The sequence below is a fragment of the Lytechinus variegatus genome, chromosome 18 (genome assembly GCF_018143015.1).
Source record: "Lytechinus variegatus isolate NC3 chromosome 18, Lvar_3.0, whole genome shotgun sequence".
Taxonomy (NCBI): Eukaryota; Metazoa; Echinodermata; class Echinoidea; order Temnopleuroida; family Toxopneustidae; genus Lytechinus; species Lytechinus variegatus.
Genome location: NC_054757.1, coordinates 21776973 through 21800488, shown reverse-complemented (window position 1 = coordinate 21800488; position 23516 = coordinate 21776973). Strand labels below are relative to the sequence as shown.

The window sequence follows — 23516 nt, the reverse complement described above, 5'->3', positions numbered from 1 at the left end:
AAAAACAGGGGAATTAATATTTTCCAAAATGGGAAAGTTCCTTTTTCAAAAATTAATATGCCGTTTTTCATGTTTTTTTCGAAATAAAATACTCTTTTTAAAGTATACAAGTTAAGTTAAGTTTTCAGGCTGGAATATTGAAAAATTTCAGCTTGCGCTTCGCACTCTCATTCGATTGGTGAAATATTCATCCTAAAGAGGTCACTAAATGCTTTCTTTAACAGGTTCCTTTTCTGGTCAGTATGTTTAAGCTCGCGTTTTGCGCTCGTGTTAATTCTTTAGTTAGATGCACATCTTTTTTAATGACAGCAGAAATCTGGTCGGATTTTTAAAAACTAATTTTCATTTTTTATTGAAATAACCTAAGGTTTAGCTTGTGATTTACGCTCGCAACACCTCGCAATAATGCCATTTTAAGAATAATTGACCACAAAAAACGTTATACAACTTCACCTTTGAATTTGTTTTACCAAGCCGCTCGCTCATTATACTCTCTCCCGAAAAATAAAGCCTAAATATACATTTTGCCATAATAAGAAGTCACTTCAAAAAAGTATTTCTCTTAATCACTATCAAACACACAATGACTTCAAGAAGATGATAATCTTAAGGTGAAAATATCACCAAAGTGCCCATTTCGTTCGTTCGGCCGCCCTTGCCTTCCCATCCTCATATGATAATTAAACGGCAACAGTGTCCCCCGCCCCCCTCCCCTTGCCTCTGCCTCTGCTTTCCCGGTTTTCATTTTTCGGATTAACGAACCTTATTTTGTTTTCGGATTAACGAACCTTATTTTGTTTTCGGATTAACGAACCTCATTTCGTTTTCGGATTAACGAACCTTCGGAAAAACGAACCTTATTTCGTTTTCGGATTAACGAACCTTCGGAAAAACGAACCTTTTTTCGTTTTCGGATTAACGAACCTTCGGAACAACGAACCTTATTTCGTTTTCGGATTAACGAACCTTCGGAACAACGAACCTTATTTCGTTTTCGGATTATCGAACCTTCGGATTAACGAATCGTCGGAATTACGCCACAAATGTTCGGATTAACGAACCCTTTTTCGTTTTCGGATTAACGAACATCGAGGTATAGGCAATTTACGTGTTTCGGAATTACGAACCTTCGGAATAAAGAACCTTCGGAATTACGAAGCTTCGGAATTACGAAGTGTAACCGCGCGTCCTCTCAGCATGATCTGACCAATGCCTTTTATACGGCACGCAAATAGGTATTTAAGTGCGACTCTACGTCATACATAAATCTTTGTGAAACACCCACCTGGCTTTGGATGTTTCCTAAGTTAGAGAAACAGATTTATAAGTAAAAGATGAAATATTACTTTGAATATATTTTTAGTGCTTTTTGTGTAAAATGGAATGCATGTACTGAGGACTAGCACCTGATTTTAGACTTCTATAATTTTAATTACAACACTTTTTGCAACTAGCCCCATATCAGTCTCAGGTAGATATGAAGTTATACCAAGTGCCTGTAACACAAAGCTAAGTTGTGATTGTAGAGCATTTTTCTATGATTGATTGCATTGACGACAATGTACAATCAATCATGAAATTCAAGTGTACAATTAATCGCTGACCTTTGTGTTACGTGACCCTGGGAGATGTTTCACGAAACCAATGGTGAGTTGATCTCAACCAGTCAGATAGAAGGATTTGGAATAGCGACAATAGTCAGTTAAAAACACAGATTATTCATTTCATGAAATCGTCAGCGGTCATCCGAAGCGTTGTATCATACATACAACGGGCAAACCCATTTCAGAGAAAATTTTCTTCAAAGTTTACCAAAATCTTCATACTTAGTTCCCCAGTCTTACAGCATATTCATTGCTAGAAAAATACATGGTTGGAAAGACCAAGAAAATTTTTTGACATTGATCTTTATTTTTACACAATACTAAGGATCCGAGAAAATATGGCAGCTTAGATTTTCCCTGTACAAAAATGCCATAGGGAAGAAGCGATAAGTTTTGACTGACCGCGATTTCAATACGCGCGATCAGTCAAAACGTATCGCTTTTCACGTGTAAAGTCAATGCAGTGTCCAGTGCCGATATGACGGTTTGGCTGACCTCGTGCATTGAAATCGCGGTCAGTCAAAAGGTTATATTGCTCTGGTAACAGTACACGTTTCCAATGGGATTTGCACATTTTATTAAAAAGTTGTATGGCATCACTGTAAAAATCCTCTCATATCTCAGAAAATAAAATAAATTGCTGCCTAGTTATGAATATAGTAGGACTTGTACTTTCATTTTCTGCAAAAATCTAAAAATCAATTTTTTTTAAACACCAAAATTGACTGATACGACGGATGACCGCCGACAAAATATACCCTTATAGTTATACATGCAGTTCTTAGAATATGTATGAAGTATCAATCTAAATTCAATGAAAGCACATTGCCTACCAGAATAGGGTGGTCCTTGTACGAAGCCTAGATGGGAATGGCTGAATTTAGTTAGTAGTTAATGGATTTAAGAAAAATACATTAATTTAAATTCTTATCCTCATACATGTGGTAAGGCTCTCAGAGAATAATGGGAACCTCATACTTGAGGATAGCTTGTAAATGTATTCATAATTTATCAAACCCTTTAATGCCTTGATGGCCTGTTGACAGGTTTGCGTAAAAGTAACGGTGTTGAATATTGACGCAAAGAAGAGTGTTCATTGTGGTAGTTTAGAAGACTCTCTGAGAAACAAAGGGAGAGTTCAAATCCTGCATTTCCCTGCAGTTATCGCCTTCCCGCCACCTACGTGTAGGTGTGATCTTTCCTTGTAGAGCAATTGTCTTGAAAAATATATGAGCAGGGTGCATGAATATTTGATAAGGAAACTTAACATGCCAGGGTCGTGAGTTTTCCAGACAGAATCAAGAATTCTGTCCCTGGTAAGTTTTGTTTCCAGGTCGTAGTTCAGGCTTGTTTTATCCTGTTTGTACAGCCCAATGCTGTACTCATAAGGAGGCGCAATATAGCTCAGTCGGTAGCATCAATTGCAGCATCACTGCTGCAACTTGAAACCGATTTAGACATTACTCCGACCACAGGGCTTGCCGTAAATCAAAATTACAATTTTATTATTCCTAAACATTATGCCGAACTTCAAATAAAGTAATTCTACCTCAAGATTTTAATTTACACATTTATGCAAAATGCAATTTATTAAAAAAAATTGTGTTGTATTGGATTGCATAGTGTGCGCTGTTTTAATTCTGATTTGCTGTGTATAGTGTTATTAAAAGGGGCTGTTGCACTTACATGTAGATATCTTAGCCAGCATGTTCCGGAATACAAAGGCTATGGGAACACTACATCAAAGCCTTCTATAGAGTGTTAGCATATATTTCATAAATTCATCTCGTGACAGAGCGGAAGTGTACATTCCGACCATCAGTGTGACGAGATGTAACGTAATATCAATATAACACATGGTTGACCATGTGAAGTGGCGGCACTGACTATATACCCCACCCATACGTGATTCTAGTTTACATGTACATACTGCCCTGGGAAGTACTGGGTGTGTGTAATCCCCAAGTCTGCTAATTCAGCGTCGTCTCTGTCAACCCTGCCCTCATCAACATAAAATATCGTTCACACCAAGGGGGATCACTCCCTATAAAAATTCAATATTGTGCAATAAATTTTAATAAAACATGATCTGGCCCACTCGAAGGAGAGTCATGACTCTGCTCATGTGGGTGTGGGTGGGCGTGGGTGTGTGTGTTTGCAGCTGGGTACATAGACGCCAAGGGCTGCATTGTCTTTGCATCAAGCCACCCGTATTATTGCCAATTTACAACTTGACACGAGGTATAAAACATGATGTCTGTAATGTTTTGATGGATAAAATATAATTCATTGTTCAAACTCATCTCCCATAGTAGCTCTTACAAAAATCCTGAGAGAGATAGATTATAATTCATATTAAATTGCTTTTTGTCAAAACTCTATCAATCTATGTGAAGAAGAATGAAATTCTTTGCAAAAATTATTGCGAGCTAGAAAGTCATAACATTATTGATGTAATCCTTGACATTTTTAATGAAGAGGGAGTAATAATTTTGCAGTCTGTTGTAAATATAATGCAGAATGAAATTCTAGGTATAATTACCAAAATATTTTCAAGAGACAAAATGAAAAGAACAATAATGCTGCTCTGAGAAGAACCATATTGCCCTTTTGACAAGATTAAAAATAATGATTCTATTACTGGCAACTTGATGTCCTATCAAGGCCAGTCTTAATTGATTTTACTGGACATTCAATCATCTAGCAATATAATGACAAGTAGAACAGTGATTTTATAATTATTTCTTGAAAATCTCCTTTAAGAAATCAATAGAATAGTCAACATAACTTTCAAAATGTTCTCTTTTTGTTTGATCCCTCAAAGTTATAATTACAATATTTCTGAAAAGACACACAAAAAAGAAAATATGAATAAGTAGGGAAAATGTCCTAGCGAGCTCCGCCGAGGGAGCAGGAGAAGGTGTGAGAGACTGGGGAGGATGTGAATCTTTGGGTCTAGCCTTCCCAGTGGGACCGACCGTCGGCAGAGAGGAAACGTCACCCGAATCTGACGGGGTCAGAATTGATCCAGACGAGGGCCTGGCTCCGCTTTCTTTTTCGACTAGGGGCTGGTAACCCTTTGCAGATGCTCCCTGCAGGAGACTGACTAAGCATCGAGCCTAGTCTGTGTCGGGAAGAGAGACCCGCACTCTCATCCCAGTCTTGATGTGACCCGATAGCTGGTGGGTCAGGCAGCCCCGGAGGAGACATATTTTTCTGAGCTAGTGCTACACTCCCCACAAGGTTTCAGGTCCCGTCGCAGGAGCCTTGACTATCAGTTTTAGAGAACATGGCCGTGGCTCCACCCTTCTTTTCTTGGACATGTGGACGCGATACCACGGTTCCACCCTTCTTCTCTTGGGCACGTGGACCCTTCTGAAGGAACAGAACTCCCTCTGTTATCCTCAAATTCTCACCGTTGCTGATCGCGGGAAACATGATCGCAGAGTTTGTTACTACCCCAGCGACAGCCGTAGGATCATCAAGGGATGAGTCAGAAATGCTCATCTTCTTGGGAGTTCTTCAGTTCTGAAAGAACAAAAGGAGGGAGAGGGAAAACAGAAAGGGATGGGGGGGGGGGACAAGAAAAGGAACAAAAATTCCTAAGTTCATTTATGGCAAGGTAACGCTACAAAAGCAAGACCTGAAGGAATGAAAGGATCACAAAGATGCCTGAAAAAATATATACTTTATTATTTTTTAAAATTGATTAAGGCAAACTGAAGTTGTTAATTAATCAACCAACCAAGGCTCCTTAAGTCAAGAGACAAAAGATGAAGAAAACCAGTAGAGAAAGGAGCAACAAGTTTTTAGATTTATTAATTAAAACAAACAAGAGCTGTTAATCAGTTAAAAAAGAGAAGTCCAAAGGCAAAGGATTATTAAAGAAAGCCACCTGTAAGAAGACAAAGTTTTAAAAAACACTGCAGCGAAGAAGTCAATGACAGAAGAAGTCGCCTGAAAGAATTTTTAAAGTGTTAATTAAGCCGAACTAATTAATGAAAACAAGAGGAGGCTTCCTAAAAGAAACAAAGTCTGAAGACAGTTTAAGAAGTCCACCTCAAAGAAACAAAGTCTGAAGACAGTTTAAGAAGTCCACCTCAAAGAAATTTTTTTTCAAGAAGGCAGAAGAAAACCGTCTGTAAGAAAAAATTCTAAGACAGGAAGATAAATTAATTAGCATATTAACTAATTGAGAGACCAAACATCAACAATTAAACCATAAACACAATCGAGTTATCAACCTCGAGAAAAGAAACAAATTGTAACTGTGAAAGAAAAGTTATACAAGAGTTTCAATTCAAAATAAATAAATGTGATGCCGATCCAACTCCTACCTTAAAAAGGAGACAGGAAGAGACGAGAATATATTAAAAAAGCAAGAATGAAAATACAAGACGAAGAAATTATTCCAGTCGGGTGTCGCACAAGCTTTACTGAACGCAAGAAAACAAGTGCGAGACCAAGGGGAGTGGGGGAAAATGGCAACCCGTCTATGCAGGCAATGAGTGCCAATGCAGACTGGACTGATAACATGAGTCATTGGAAGCAAGCTTTTAACGAGAAGGAAAACGTTTGAAATAACGAAATATCTCGTAATAAATCGCTGAAAGGTAGTTACAGAAAACACAATCTTAGCTATGCAAAATAGAAAGACAAACTTAAGCATATATTACATACCAAAACGCAATTTGATAGAGTGCACTTAGCCTGAGATGCAAAAAAGGATTAGGATTGCGTGCGATGAGCTTGGTAGTGCGCGTCTAGGGAGATGGGCGCTTTTGCGCAAGAAGTCTGTGTACTAATTTTTGGCTGGCACGTTCCAGAACGGAACTTAGCATGCCAAGTAGGTATCTTCAGTCATCTTGTAAATAAGAAAATCATGGTAAAGTATTTTCATGTTTTACTGTATGCAGGGCCCCTAGTATTTTTTTTAATTACTGATATTGCTATCCTGTTGAATAAAGGGGTTCTTTGAACACCCAGAAAATGTGTGCAATATATGTATGATAGCATTTGTTTGTTCACCATTATCAACTCTAATGAACCAACAGGAATGATTGGAGAAGCTGAATATGATTTTTCACCTTATAATCCAATAGGTTTCATTACTGGAAGCCTGTTGTCATTTCCACTGAAGCGCTACAAAGTCATCATTCATGGTTGGGATTTGAAAGTCGCAAAGATGGAAGCCAATTTATATGCATTCAATGACAGACACCTCAAGTTTCCCAAGAATTTTGACTACATGTACATGTAGATGCATGAGGGTTTTGTGAAATGTTTCACTAGATTGTAGGAATCTGTCATAAAGATCAAACAAGGTTTGATATAATTGATACTATTAAAAAAAAAGATTTATGTTGAAAAAAAAGAATATGATGGGTATGTTGAAATATGTTTGTGATCTTTGTTTCATTATCATTTTTATTCATCGTAAGCGTTTGTGCTTTTTGGTCCTTTCCCGCTGACTACATATTTGTATACTTTGTAAATAATCATCATCTGGCTATAAAAAATTACCGTTTTCACTCTTTTTGAAAGCTAATTTGTTAATAAAAATCTCATTTTTTTTCTCCTATTCTTTCATCCATTACAGGCAAAATAAAATACACAGAGAATGTGTATAATGCATGTATGATAGCGTTTGATTGTCTACCATTAGCAGCTGTTATGAACCAACAGTTTCTCTGTGTCCATGGAGGCCTCTCACCAGAAATACACTCATTAGACGACATCAAGAATGTAAGTACTGCATTGCCACTCTACCCAGGTTGGCCATTCAGGAATTTGCACAAAGTTAGAATCCGATCGCCCCATTCAAAGCATTTATGAGATTGAAAACTTACTGCAAAATGTTTGTCTGTGGTTTCTTGGAAAGATGAAAATTGTGACAAGCTGTGGTTTTACAGCAATCTGAAAAAGGTATTTCGTACTTTATTTGACAAGGATTTTTGCCATTTTATTCATTTTTTTTTTTGGGGGGAGACTCAATTTTTTCCTATGACAATCCTGTGTCCCTATCTTTGCATATATCTGTCCATAGTACTGTATACAAAATTCAACCAGTGTCCCTATTTTTGACAATTTCTCAAGATTTTGTCCCTGTTTAATATGGACTTGCATATATGGCGTATATATATATGACTGGTTTAATACAAGTGGTAACAGATGGCAGAGGACAGATTTTACAACCACAACCTCTTCTAGGTTCTTATAAAGCACATGAACAAGTCTGCTTCCTGCAAAAATAGCTGATTTCCTTGTCTAAAACTTCTAGAACAGAGAGTATTTCATGGAAACTTTCCTTCCACTCTTCCTTTGGTAGCCTAAGATACCTCCTTTCCTTTTGATTATTCCCCCAGTACATCATTTAGTCCCCAGCTTTACCAGCTCGCTTGTCTGTACGACAGCTTTAAAGAACAACCGCCTCAGAAATGCTATTTATAAACTTCAAGGCATACCGTATTAGTGGTCCTTTATATGGACTAATAGATTGATTGCTTTTTTTTGTAAAACAGTTGTTTGCTTTAGCTCTAGGGTTCAAGATCTCTAGCCTTCTATACTACTTTTTATTTGTGGTCTTTTATTTTTGTTCTAAGTAATTTTTTATACATACATTATTATGTTACTTTGATGTTTTGTATAAAAAAGTGAAATAGATAAACTGACACTAACATTTTCCTATGTACATATGATGTAGCAAACTTGTGATTTAAAAAAAAATTGTATATAGATTATTTTAAAGTTGATAAAAAACATTCTAATGAATCAGTGTAAAATATTTGTGTATTTACTCACGTCTACTCATGGGGGCGTATTGGTCTAGTGGTTGCAACTCTCGTCTTTCAATGAGAGGGACGCAGATTCGAATCTCAGCCATGGTGTGTCTTCCTTGAATGCACCAAGTGCCTTCAGTATTTGGAGCTACAGCCGGGGTTTTATATATAGTGCGCTATTGAATAGGAATCTAGATAATCAGCACCTCATGAATGTTATATATTATTATTGTCTTTATCTTTTCTATTTAAGTCATGTCTTAACTAATTGCAAATAGTGAAATATCCAAAGCGACGACCCCCTCCCCCTCTTGAGTGCTGAATGACTATTTAAACTCTTGACTTCTTTTCTGTTGGCAAGACAGATTTGATATTGTATTTCACATTATCACAAGTAATCTTTACCAATTTTCCAATTTATGTACAGTGTATATATTTTTTTTCAAAATTCTTGTTTTTGACAGTTGGACAGATTCAAGGAGCCTCCAGCATTTGGTCCTATGTGCGATCTCCTATGGTCAGATCCGTTAGAGGACTTTGGTAGCGAGAAGAGCGCAGAACACTTCAGTCACAATTCAGTCAGAGGCTGCTCATACTTTTACAGGTGAGAAATGCTATCTGTAACTCCCCCCCCCCCCTTTCAGACGTTATCCCCAATTTTGATCAATAGTGCTATCAATCACCAGTGGTCGTAAATCACTTGTCTGAGTGCTTCTTTATCGGGAATGGTGATTGACTACTAATCACAATCAGTCACTTCCCATGATTCAGCAGTCATCTTTACGGATAACGAATTGCGATAACGTCCAAATGCAGTTGCTGGTCCCCAATCGTTATGATGTTGTGAAGTAGAGATTGTGCGCAATGCGTGGTGGGCTATTACTTGCATGGTGACATGGTGGCATCCTGCATTGGGCACCTTGATGCATCATTGTCGCAATGCCACTGCTGAGCATAAGGCGTATTTAAGTTGTGGTAGCATCAGGGTGACAGATTACTGATTGCCTTCCACAAGCAATGGCAAGTGGTTATAATATGTGAATAAAATGTTACTGATCAAGACTGGCAATCGATAGTGTAATCTATCACTTGTGAATAACCCATAACAGAATGCTATTGGGGTTGCAATCTGTCTTGAGTGGTGATAGCATGTGAACAAAATGTTTTTTATCAAGACTGGTGATCTACAGCCCTATCCATTGCTACTGGTACCCACTGCTAACCGTTACCAATCAACACTGGTTATTAATAGCATTATCTATCACAAGTGCTGAATGACATGTTACTGATTGCTATTGTGGTCGCAATCGATCACTAGTGTTAACATTTGAATGAAATGTTTCTGATCAAAACTGGCGATCGATAGCGTAATCGCAGATGGTGAACAACCTGTTAATGACTGCTATTGGGGTTGCAGTCTATCTTGAGTGATAGAAATGTTACTGATTGCCACTGGTGATTTATTGCACTATCCATTGTGACTGATACCCACTGCTAACCTGACATTTGCTTTGTCCATTTTTCCTGTCTTTATAGTTCCAAAAGTCAGCAGACCTTCAATTCAGAATTTAGAGGATTATTCAGAATGTGACCACTCAGAGTTGGTGGTTGAATGTGATTTGTATATTATATGTTTCGACATAGGAGGAGACATTTTTTATGGATGAGGTTTGGCGTTGGCATGGCTTGGAGATTTTGACAGAAGCAATGTTCATCCGAGCAAAGGCCATGGAACCAGACCTTAATCCAGAGTATAAGTGGCTATTAGGGAAATCCCTCTTGACTCTCATTTAGTCCATTTCGTTTCACTTTATGAGCAGCTGATTTAGAAAATTCTCTTAACCAAGATGAAACACCTGTATGATTGCCTGTATTTGTCCTCGAAAAACCTTGAAACAGACACGATATAGGATGAAAAATTCCAATTTAGACACAGTTACAAATTTATTAGCCTGATCTTGAGTACCGTCTGTAAGACGCATTCACCTTCTGCCCAGGTTTCTCAAATTCAAAAAGTCTGTTGGCTTTGTTGACTGCCTCCTGTTGTGTGTGTCTCCTACGCACACACTATGCACTTTGCATTCAGTGTACCTTAAACACACACTGTATGTAGGTCATGCTGGTTTCATCCAGAGTTTGTGTTGTAGTGTACAGTTTCGCTGTATACACATAGTCATTGAAAACAACCCCCAATTATTTTCAAACTTTGGTTTACATATCCACTTTCGATATAAGATGTTTTAACCCTGACCGGGGCACCTCGGACTTTGGCGGTGACATAATAGTGACCCTTGGCTATTTTTCAGATTTTTTTTTCAGTGGGGAATATCATGCCTGATATTTAGAGAGCACCAATGGAATTAAATAATTTGAACTATAAAGAGCAACTGTTAGTATATCTATATGTCAGTCCTAAAAGTTAAAAGTTGTAATAAATTATGAATATTGATTATACCCCTTTGTTTTACACTACTGGCACCCACCTTTCAACAAGTTTAGATTGGTCCAATCAGTCTAAACTATATGGAAATCCATCATTGTAAATAATTTTTCCTACTTACATTTGTAAAATGACCTTTTTAAACAAAGTAAAGGCACATTGAATTATCAAGAGAATGATGAATATAGATATCTAGAAAATATTTAGGAAACATGTATTTTAGATGTTGACGTTCCTGGCCTCCCATAGTTGCAGTTGATTAGGACGGGGCCCAGATCTACTTAAGATATGAATCTACTGCATGTTATACATGGAGAAAAGTGTACTGGAATGATTCTTAAGGATGAATATTTAATCTGATTTTAAGCTAAAAAAGGGGGTACATTTTCTCCCTTTCCGGTTTCTAATGATCATGAAAGCTAACAATTACACATGGAAAATGATTTGAGGTCATTAAAAGTAATAAAAGAAATAGATTTAAATGAAAAAATGAAGTCACTAGATTTAATTTTCCTTGAGAAAAAAAACAATTGGGCAGCTTTGGCATAATATCTTGCAATCGTTGTGAATTTGGACTCATGTTCTATCCATATTTTCGTATTTTCAAAGTATATCACTGACTGGGTAAAAATTTAGAATTGTTGCCAATTTGAAGTGTGATAGCAGATTAATTCAAATTTTCTGTGCATATTAAGGACAGGAGCCTTGTTAACAAGAGTATCACTTCTGTGAGAATACTTGATTCAACCATCGAAAAAGCCCAAAGCTATCTGAAGAGACCTAGTTCATATCTAATTATACCTTGAAATTTACTCAACCGACTGCTTGGAATGATAATTTCTAAAACGATGCGTATTGTATTTCTAAAGCGATGCATATTGTAGATTGTAATGAGGGAATTAGAATTGCCAATTTGCCTCCATCCCTTCACACTACTGATTCAAAATGTGGAGTTACCGATCAGTTGAGCGTGTAATGAGAATCCCAAACTAGAGTTAAATTGGTGTGATCTTTCATTCCGTGACATTCAGTTTTAACAGTCCGGAATTTGCTGACCTTTATTTTCAGGCAGCTTGTATCAAATTTACAGAAGGAGGTTATATTGTGAACCTATGTATAAACATCTTGTTCTTTTTGTATCTTTCAATGGATTTGATTCTCTTCAAATCTGATCTTAATCGTAATGATTTCATATTTCTGTTTTTGTTGGTTTTAATATCCTTTTAAATTTGGGAGTAGGTTCTGTCATTACAATTTGTCAGTTTCTGCAGTGTTCTTCTCTTGGTTGTCATCATCTTCATTATCACCACCACCATCACCTCAGTTATAATCACACCATTGCCATCATTGTCATCATGATCATCATCATAATCATCATCACCACCATCACCGTCATCGCCATCATCATCACCATCATTGTCAGCATCATCATCAATATTAATCATCATCAACATCATTGTCATCATTGTCATCATCATCATCACCACCATCATAATCTTTGTCATTGTCATTGTCTTTTTTGCCTTCTTGCTTGCCGCAAAAATCCCATCTTCACAACACTTGACATTTTACAACAGGTTTGAATCCAGACATTCTTATTTCAGCCGGGGAGTTTCATTAATCGTGCAACGTTTGATTTATCTCCATACACCGCATGTTATTATGACACCTGGTGATGATTGGATGAGAATGTCAACATTGATATATGTCTGTCGTGCCCTGTTAGATAGGATCTTGCAATAATGCATATAGATCTTAACACGTCTTGCTTATTGTCAGTAACCCATGCCCACAATCAAGGCAGTCCACTCAAACTCAAACCGCTGCATTTTGGGAGATTTACACAGAGCTTATTTGCGTGTTACCAGAGATGTAATACTAAAAGGGAGAATTCTTTCCTGATTTCACACGCAATGTTAGTGTATTGCATGTTGAAAGAAACCTGATGTGTTATGAGCTGATGAAATCCTAACATTTGATTGGTGGAGAGCAAATTTGTCACTGACAGTACTTTTATGAAACCTGCTGTTGATATTTCATATTGCCCCCCCCCCATGCATCAACCTGATGCCTTTGGTGTATAGTTTGACTGTTTTATCTCCGAACGGTAATTTCTCTATACACCTACCTATTTTCTTGTTTTCCTCTTCTTCTGCTCAGTTTTTCTATCTTGGTTCATGCCTTATTAATCTGAGGCTATCAGAACCTAGGACCACGGCTGAAGTTGACCTGTTGTCTGGCCGTGGTGGTTGTTTCATTGGCCGTTTGGACCATGATTTCTTGTGTCCTTTCGTACATCCCATTTTGTGATGTAGTATAGAATTGTGTCCTGGAAAAGTGGCTTTGCCAAGAGAAGAACAAATATTGAGGCTTGTATTTATCTATTTTACTTGGTGTTATCTCTACACATCCCTAAAAGTGTATCACATTTTATCTCACTCTCTTTCCTAGCTTCTCATTTTCCTCTTTTCTTTCTATTTTATGGCAGCCATATCATTTGTCACATCATCTCTTTCTTCAAACGTTGATACTCTAATAAAAACACAAAGCATCCCCCATTTTCTGCCGTACCTGTTACATGCAGGGAAGGAGAATAGAGCCCTTTACCCGCAGTGGTGTATACAAACTGTCTGTCATTGCAGTCTCTCATTGGATCATGCATATTGAATCAGAAGGTTTCATATAACATCCGATCTTTATCCCTTTCATGTAAACACAACCCAACTCCATATCAAAATAGCTGCTGTAGTCTATACTCACTCATGTCATGTAAACATAGCCATTTGTGGGTCGCTGTATTTCTCTGTCTGCTGTATCCTACCTACATCATTCGTGTGAACAAAGCCAACCTCGCTCAGATCTCCATATCATGCTGCTCCAGTCTACATGTATTTGAATTTGTGTCGAACACAGGTCTCAGATCTGTGTCGTGTGAACGCATCCAACCTCAAATCTCTACCAAAGTCTTTTTCTCCCTTGTGAACTTGGCCAACATCTGAACCAGCTATATTATTTTTCATGAAATTTTGTACTATTATGTACAAAGCTGTGCTAGCCTGTATGCCTTTTTTTCATGTGAACTTAGCCAAATTTAGTACTGCCCAAGTCTAGCTGCATCCTTGTCATGTAAACACAGCCAACCCCCAGAACTGTGTACATTTACATGAAGCCACATTGGTAGGGGGTAACCTCTCTGCCAAATAAAGACACGCGCCTTCAATTTTCCCTGCCGCAAGTACTGGAGCATGCAGAATTATTCATTTCCCCTTGCATTTTGGACATTCTGGCAAAAAGAGTAGCATTACTAATGCATTCAAGTATTGACAGGCAGTTTGTTGCAGAGCAAACATTAAAACTCTCAGTCCATCCAAAATTGCAACTTTCACAAAAAACAGATAAAAAAACAACAACTAAAGGCCATTGAAAACTTTGCTTGCATTTGTATGTGGTTCACCAATTGAGGGCAAGATATCCCACATCTTGCTCAGACACAAAATGAGGGAGGTTGATTTAACAGGGTCACTTCTCTCTTTGTACTGCCATGTAGTTGTACGTAAGGGTTTTTCTCAAAGATTTAGTATGATACCTTAATGCCAAGTTCTAACGCACTCTCATTGTCAAAAACTCAGTTGTGTGTGCCCTGTAACGCATGGTCTGACCAATGCGATGGTGTGTCAAGTATCACATGGATTTGAGAATTTAAGTGTAATTTTTTTTTTATTCAAACTTGAATCCTCGTGAAACCCCCTCGAGTTTGTATTATTATTACTACAATTACAAGTGGGTGTTTCGCAAAGATGTTACAAGCAACTTTTACGAAAGACTGATGGTCCTTTCTTAGGAACAAAATCAACAGCTACAAAAGGGTAACCGGTCCTTCGTAAAGTTGCTCAAAACTTAAGAACAGCATTATGAAACACCCACCCGCTATGTTAATGTCCTTGTTACTCTCGCTATGCGTGAAGGACAGTACTTTGTACAGTGGGTTTGGTCATTTTTAGGGTTGGTACTTTCTCCTCTTCCACGTTTTACCATGCGGATATATATATATGCTGGGAGACTTCCCTCTCTAATCTTCTTGCCTGGACTTTTTTAAAAAGGGATTTGCATTTCCTCCCTCCGGCTTTGAGTAGGGAATATTGGACAGAGTAAGGGTGTGTTCAATGTCGGTTTCCAAATTGAAACGGCAACATGAGACATGATTGAAAACGTGATTACAAAACATGGATATGAGGAACAGAGGGTATGTTCAATGTCCTCTTTTTCCCGGTCGTAAAAGTAAACGTCTTTCAAATCATGATTGGGAGGAAAATTTGAACTTAAAAAAGATGTGTTTGTAAACGCGATCAGTTCTTATTTTACGACCTTGAGCATCGCGAATGTGACATAGTTTTGAAACATCTTTAAATTTGCTGATATGGGTCATACTGCGCACTAAAGCTGTGCTAACAAAAGCGGGAAATTTAAAGACCAACATATAAACGGCTTTATATTTTCGACACTGAACGGTACACCGCTGATCGTGTTTGTGTTGGATGTTTTCTAATCGAGTTTTCAATCATGATTCATGTGGCTGCTTATATTTGAAAATCAACATTGAACACACCCTTAATAGAAAATAAAAAAATGGGAGACTGGTTTACTGATCAAAGCTGTGAGTAAGAAATACACAGACTGCATGACACACAATCATTTATCTTTTTCTGCTTGATGCATATTTGAGGATATTCATTGTTTATTGTTATTTCCACCAATTTGAAATATTTGATCACTTCCCATGTCAAATATTTAAAACTAATATTTGTGTCTAGACACACATGCCTAAGATTGTGTTGGTTATTAAAGAAATCTGCATTTTTCTTTCTTTTCTTTTAATATAACAGCTATCAAGCTTGCTGTGAGTTCTTACAACAGAATAACCTTCTTTCAATAATCCGAGCACACGAGGCACAGGATACTGGGTAAGTCAGTTCATTTTATTCCTGCTTTTACATCAAGATGATGAATATTGGCCATGGTTTCTCAAAAGTATTGACAGCTACCTATATTTTGGTAGTTATTTTTCACCGTGGTAGGAGGCACGATAGCTCAGTCGGTAGAGCGGGAGTTTTGTATTCCGATGACCCGGGTTCTATTCCTACTTGGTGCGCTAGTGCCCTTTGGTAAGGCATTAATCCTCATTACCAGGTCCCTTGGAGAGGACCTTAAGTTGTCAGTCCTCTGGCTGCTTGTTTTACAAGCATTCATGCTTTCTTAGCAATCAGGTAAAAAAATCATCACCAAAAAAATTTAGCTTTGGACAATAATCAAATTGAAAGTGTTTGTGATTGTTTGGTTATATATTTTCAATCGCCGGGTTCGATTTCTTCTCTTCCATTGCTAAAATATTTTAAAAGAAAAGAAAAAAGGTCACTGTTCAAAATTGTTGGGTACTTCATTCCTGAAAATTGTTTTCCTCCCCTATTTTTTCTTGTTTCGGAAAATTTTAGGGGGTGATTTTAATCTGTTTCGGATTGATCTGATTCTAACAAGTTTTCCAACCTCATCCTGATTTAATACAAAAACTATTGTATTCATTAATCTGATACAATTTTTTATCTCCATTATATATTACCTATTCTGCTGTATGCTCTAGTGGTTAATAAATGGTTGTACTTTTCATCCCGAGACAATTTAAATACAGCAAATGCCAAGTAATGATGATAAATTGAACATCTACTGGTAGGTAATAGTGTATTATTTAGTTGCTAGAGATAAAACTGTATCATTGCAACTGGAAGGTGTGATCCATGAAGCAATTACCAGTCAGTTTCTCAGTGAATTGTTAAGCTATTGAAAGCTTCTTATTGGTGGAGAGTGAATTTGGTTGTGAAAAAAACAGCAACAAGACAAGATGAGTTCAGTCTGGGAGGAGTAAAGTGAAGACTTCTTTCGGATTGCAAACTTTTGGCAGTTTTTTTTTTTTATTTGTGCCACAATGAAGGCCTTTGCAAGGAAATAAATCAAAATTTTAGAACATTTATCCATCAAGTTCATGTATTTGGGATAACATGTACTTTGGGGATACAAAAAAAATGGAAGTTCAGATGATGTACCTGGTTACAGGATCAATTTATCCCATATTAATAATTATACTTGCTTATCTACATGTAACACTTGCTTTATCAGAAGTCTCCAAAGCACTCTACAGTAAAGCAGCATAATTTACCCTGGCTTTAGCAGGGCAGTTGTTACGTGCACCGTGTTTCAATGATTAAATTCCTAACAGGTGACCATTCCCCTCACCTGGGTCGAGTGCAGCACAATGTTGGTAAATTTCTTGCTGAAGGAAAATGTTGTGCCATGGCTTGGAAATCCCACCCACGTCCCTCAGATTGAAAGACGAGAGTCATAAACACTAGACCACGACGACGCCCCCACATTCCTCTCAAATCATTACAAAATTCTCGGGGATGATAGGGTTACAGTAAATTTTTGCGAGACAAATCATGAGAAAAGAGCAACGTAAAATGAGGAAATTTACAACATAAACAAATGTTTGATATATTTGGCTTCCCGTAATCTTAGCACGGAGTTAGATCATGGCCTTAGTTAAACTAGACTTCAGGATACGTGCCCATGACTCTTCATCCCCGAGGGATGTATAATGAGTATTTGGTTGCTATCATGCAGCCGACAAATTAATTTAATACCTTAGCCATAGAGCATCGGAAGTCCCCTTTCACTCTTAATGGAGATGTGATGCACATTCGCTCCCACTCTTAGGATTTATGCTTTGCTCTGATATGCAGCCTGGGGAAATTTACGAACTCCGGACGTTGGATCGGAGACCTTAGACATAACAGAGTTTGGTCTCCAATTCGTCTTGATAGGTTTTTACCGATGCTGGCCGCTAATGCTTCTTTATGGGGGAACCATGGCAGCTAAATTGTTGCATTTGGGGGTATGCATGTCGTGAATAGATGAGCCCTCACATCAAACAGGCCTTTAGATGATTTGTACACATGAAATCCTCCATCATATACTAAGCCTGCAGACCTACGTTTCAACCATTCTCAATTATGAGAAGAGAATCTGATTTTTTTTACTCTTCAGAGCTCTTCTTTAAACAGGATTTAAAAAAAATGAATTGGGGAAACAATTTTTTCCCCCAATTGTTTTTAGCAAAATCGTTTGTTTTCCAGTCAGAAAGATGGAGAGGTTTTTGCCTGTATTCGAATCTGTATCACACAGAAAGAATGGGTGCGAGAGAGTGGTCGAGCAAATCAGACGGGGAAGGGGAGAAGGGAGGGGGGAATTGGGGAGGATGAGAGGCAATTTGTATCATTTTTATTTTAACTCTTATAATTTCATTAGCTAACTTTCAGAATTCATGTATAGCCTGATGATTATTTTCATTTGTTGGACCAAAATGGGAAGAATTATTCAACAAATCTTCACAAATCCCAGGATGGAATGGTGCTGGCCATTTAAGCCATCAGTAACTTGTTCTTCTATTGTACATGTGGGTTGGGCTTGTGAAAGATTAACATTTGTGTATTTGCTGAGTGCGATTTGGGCCCCATGATATGAATATAGTACCATTTAATTGTAACTTTGATATTTGTGGTGGTAAGTACATGGTAACAACCTTGTGATTATGCAACAACCTTGTGATTGTGTACCAACCATGTAATTATGCACCAACCGTGCAATTGTGCAACAACCATTTAATTGTGCCACAACTGTATTTGTGCATCAACCATGTAATTGTGCACCAACCTATGTTAATTATGCAAGAACCATGTAATTTTGCAAAAACTATATGATTATGCAACAACCATGTAATTGTGCAACAACCATGTAATTATGCAACAACTTAGGTAATTATGCACCAACCATGTAATTGTGCAACAACCATATAATTGTGCAACAACCATGTAATTGTGCAACAACCTATGTTAATTATGCAACAACCATGTAATTTTTGTAACAACTATATAGTTTTGCAACAACCATAAAATTTTGCAACAATCATGTCAATGTGCTACAACCCATGTCATTGTGCAACAACCCATGTTAATCATGCACCAAGCAATTAAAATCAATGTTCCCATGGAACTCCTCATTGATGGCAAATTATTAAGAGGTTCACGCAACAATCTTTATCGCTGAAATATAAATTTTCCGTTCTTATTTTCAATTTGCAGGTATCGGATGTATAGGAAGAGTCCTACAACAGGTTTCCCCTCCCTTATTACCATCTTCTCGGCACCTAACTACCTGGATGTCTATAACAATAAAGGTACAGTCCCATGTACAGTCTTTTGTGTCAGAAACTCTTAAGTAAAAGTGTCAGTCCCATCCATAAGCATTCATGTCATTTAATCTGTCAAGGTACAGTGTAATCCCAGTAATATATCTCTATGAGTCCCAGTGACTTTTTTTGACATTTATTGAAAAGTGAAAAGGAAAAGTGTAGCCCATTCAAGGCTGATGAAATAGAGTAAGTCCCACATATAATCTTTCATGGTGTGTTATGTTTCTGTAGAGTAGATCAAAATGACAAACTCTTGTGTATAATACAACAGGAAATATCAGAATTCACTAATACTTGGTCTACTGGACATTTCCTCCCACATCTGCAAAAATTAAAAAGAAAAATATTTGTAAAGGAGAGACTTTTTTTAAACTGACCTGTCTTTTTTATGTTAACCACATCTCAGACAGGAGGGGGGGGAAATATCAAAACCGAAACCAAGAAAAATAACCCCACATCGAGGGTTTAACAGGAAAACGGAAGGCAGCTCGTGGGTAGCCATCGATCAGAATTGCAGGTTTTCATGTGTGGTTGGGATTCACCAAGGCATGCAATGCAATGTGCCAAACTCCCAGCAGTCATGCATATTCATGGGTTAATTTTGAACACAGCCACAGTAAACACTGGAACCCATCCGTCTCGCCAGACTCATTAACAAGGCAATAACCATGCAAAAATATGTCTGATATAAGTTATAAAGTAATTACAATCTTTTGATTGCACCAGTCTTATAGTTCCCACAGGACAGTGTGTTTAATCCGTAACATGTTAGTCTCTTTCCGCTTTTCCTCCAAATCTGTCCGTCATTCTTTCCAATAATTGGCAATTTATATCACTTTTCAGCCCTCCCCATTTGGATGAATGTAAAAACGTGTAAGGAATAAACCTGCATGACAGGAAAGCATGAATTTTTGGATAACATTGCCAGTCAATGCAAAAAAAACCCATCTCTTGTTTGTAACTCGAAACTCTTAATACATCACTCATATTTAATCTCCTCCCTCTTGGATTACTCTGATGCTTATATTCCACTTATCTCTACATCCTATTTTGTGCAGTTAAGAATCAAATGATTTCTGCAACCTAAAATAAGGATTGAAAATCAAAAGTGTTGCAGATCTTAAAGACCCTGACCGGTGTAAAAACAATCATATATTAAAAGAAAGGCAATGATTCATACAATACAAATATACCAAAAATATTCTATACATCTTCCATTTTTAAGAAATATTAGATAAAAATCAAAGAAACTGCTCCTCCAAAGTACGCTTCGATTGAGCACCCCACGTCGCCTGGAAAGGATGACGTCATGTTGTGTCTGGAGGGTTGCGATTCCATAGGTTTGTGTACAAAAGCATTGGGTATTTTCTTTCATTTCTATATTATGAATCCAATTTTTTTCCCGTTTTCAGATGAAAATGGCACTCACAATTATTCACTGTTGAAATTGATGGAAACCTACAACTATTCACTGCCTTTTTTGTGACTTCTTTGTTTGGCTCTTATTGGGCCTAAATTGCTATGTCAGGAAAAGTTGTGATACATAATCTGAATGCAGATAGATTTGAAATCTACGCCAAATAAGCAGGAAATAAAATATGGAAAAAAACTAGTTCAAAACTGTAGATTTCATAATTTAAGCATGTATGAAAAAATATATGTGATATCACTCTGTGATGGAAGTGAAGAAAATGAAATGCGTAATCTGGAAAGCAAAAAAATAACCCAGTTTTTCTGTGTACAAACCTATGGAATCGCGACGCTTCTTACACAACGTGACGTCACGGTCTCGAGGCATTTGAAAAGCACAATAAAGCTTATTTTCTAAGCCGGGTTCGGAGCCCGATAATTGGAATATTCTTAACCAAAATACTCAGCTGGGAAGGGTGAAAATGAATAAAGCTCACAATGCTGTATTTAGTAGCTTATAAGCTTTCGATTGGTATATAATTTGTCAATTTCATTTTTGGGTCCGGTCTGGGTCTTTAATGTTCCTGATCTTGTTCTATATCATTGTATGGAATGGATCAGTTCCATTTAAACATTTATCTGCTTGTATCAAGAGTAAAGGAGACATATATTTTACCTGCCTCTTAAGTATTAGAAACTATGGAGGGTTTTAAGTATAATATTCTTTAAACCCATATGCTTACATTTATTTTTTATTTATGAGATTGTAACATTTATTACTTCATGTAATGTTCATATTGTAGAACAAATCAAAGAGCCTTTTCTATGTTTGTATTTATTCCTTTGTGATGAATACGAGCCCCATTTACTTGAATTTATTTAAATTTTAATTTGTTATTATCACTTTTTTGGGGGGATCAAATGTTTGATTATTTTGTTTGATTTTTGATTAATGAATTCAGTATTTGTTTTAATGTCAGGCAACCTGCTGGTAAGTGGAAGAACACAAAAAATATAAAACAAAGGTTTGGCAAACATTCATTACAAAATAAGGCATTTTCAGAGCCTTTCTGATGTCACATGATCAAAAGCCCAGAAAATGCTGATATCTTTCAATTATTTGACCTACATGTATACAATTAATATATCATCTTGCACATTTTTTCATACAGTTTTTAATGGGCAAGTAATTGTACGACATCATGAACTACTAGTATTGAAGAAAGAGGAAATTTGTGGATTTCATATTACTTGGTATATGGAGCAGCTTGTTCCCATGTGATGTCACAAAATTACAACTGAATAACTTTGTTTTATTTTGATGGATTTCTGTCAAAGCTACGTTAGTGTATTTCATTTTCTTTTATCAAAATCAACTTTAATTGAACTTGACATTAGGGTGAATTTCCCCTTCAGAGCTACTTGTTTTTAGTGTGACATAATGATCATTTTTTCCCCTTTGATTTTATGTTTGATCTTTACAGCTGCAGTACTGAAGTACGAGAACAATGTAATGAATATCAGGCAGTTCAACTGTTCCCCTCACCCCTACTGGTTACCTAACTTCATGGATGTATTCACATGGTCATTACCGTTCGTCGGTGAAAAGGGTAGGCCTTCAGTCCTTTGGCTTATTGTAATGATTATACTTGCTTATATAGCGATTATTACTAACTTAGTCAGAAGTCTCTAGGCACTCTACAGTATAAATGCAGCATAATCATCCTGGCTTTAGCAGTGCAGCTGTTACGTGCGCTGCGTTTCAAGGAATAAATTCCTGCCAGGTACCCATTTACCTCACCTGGGTTGAGTGCAGCACATTGTGGATCAATTGCTGAAGGAAATTACGCCATGGGATTCGAACCCACCACCCTCTGTGTCAGAGTCCGGAGACTAATCCACTGGGCCACAACGCTCCACATAGGGCATTGTAGTGGTCCAACATTCTGGTTCCACAACATTTTGCACCCCTTTCCAGTTCCGGGGTTATACCTCAGTCACATTTGCTATCGTAGGACATAGGGCAAGTCGAAAACAGCTGTTTTAGCACTTTTTGCACCAGCTACATATAGGTGGTTGGAATGAAAATGAATAAAACGGCTGTTTTCAACTCGCCAGACGGTCGCCGTTGAGCAAATGTGGCTCAGGTATTAGGGTTGGAAATGTGTTTTAGGGTATTCAGTATTAGTATGAGGATAAAGATTTGAAACAGCCCTGGGGCCTGTTGCAGAAAGAGTTGCGTTTAAACGCAAATCAAAAAAATCAAACGCAAGTCCCAAATGCGCGCTGTTGATTGGTTGAAAATCGAGTTGCGCATGATTTTTAGAGTTGCGATCGATTGCAACTCTTTCTGCAACGGGTCCCTGGACGTGGGTTTGTTTCCCACAGTCGGTTCGTTGTCGACAAGGGTAGTCTTACAATCCATTCTGTGGTCCAACAATTTGGTCCATGAGAGTTACCTCTCACCTTTCGGTCTTTCCTAAGATTTCAGGTTAGGATTAGAGAGGATACAGATTAGGCACCGTCATGGGTTTAGGTCAGTTTCACATAGTCATTACCATTTGTCTGAAAAGGGTAGTCCTCCAATTAAACAATTTATTAAGTGACTCAACATGTTAATCCTCCCAACAGTTCTCCCATTTCAGTTAAGGTGACCGCACACCTTACGATTGGTCTGCGACCCGATTTCAGAATAAAATGTTGTAGAATTTGATGCTTATAGTGAGACTTAAAATATCTTACTGTGTAATGTTCGAAATCAGCGTATGAATACTTATGTCCAAATCTGTAACTATGCTATCATCCTTCTTGGAATAAAAGCGAATTTAATATCTAGTCGTAATGACGTCATAGTAGTTGTACGATTGACTATGATTTGAAACTAATTTGGCCTTTACTCCAAAATAAAGATTTGCAATCTATCAAAATGTTTATATTAGTATTCTTTTAATTAATTTCACCCTCAAATAAAATGATATGTTCCA

General features: G+C 37.3%; 1 protein-coding gene across 15 annotated transcripts in view; it reads left to right on the top strand.

Moving 5' to 3' along the window:
• Nucleotides 1-23516, top strand: part of LOC121431943 (serine/threonine-protein phosphatase 2B catalytic subunit alpha isoform-like) — a 116463-nt gene that overhangs the window by 60030 nt on the left and 32917 nt on the right. For all 15 annotated transcript variants that reach the window (XM_041629738.1, XM_041629737.1, XM_041629736.1 and 12 more), the window contains exons 5-9: nucleotides 7204-7349; nucleotides 8848-8987; nucleotides 15707-15784; nucleotides 19013-19107; nucleotides 22017-22142. In XM_041629738.1, the coding sequence (XP_041485672.1) occupies nucleotides 7204-7349; nucleotides 8848-8987; nucleotides 15707-15784; nucleotides 19013-19107; nucleotides 22017-22142 (585 nt within the window). The remainder of the gene's footprint in view (nucleotides 1-7203; nucleotides 7350-8847; nucleotides 8988-15706; nucleotides 15785-19012; nucleotides 19108-22016; nucleotides 22143-23516) is intronic.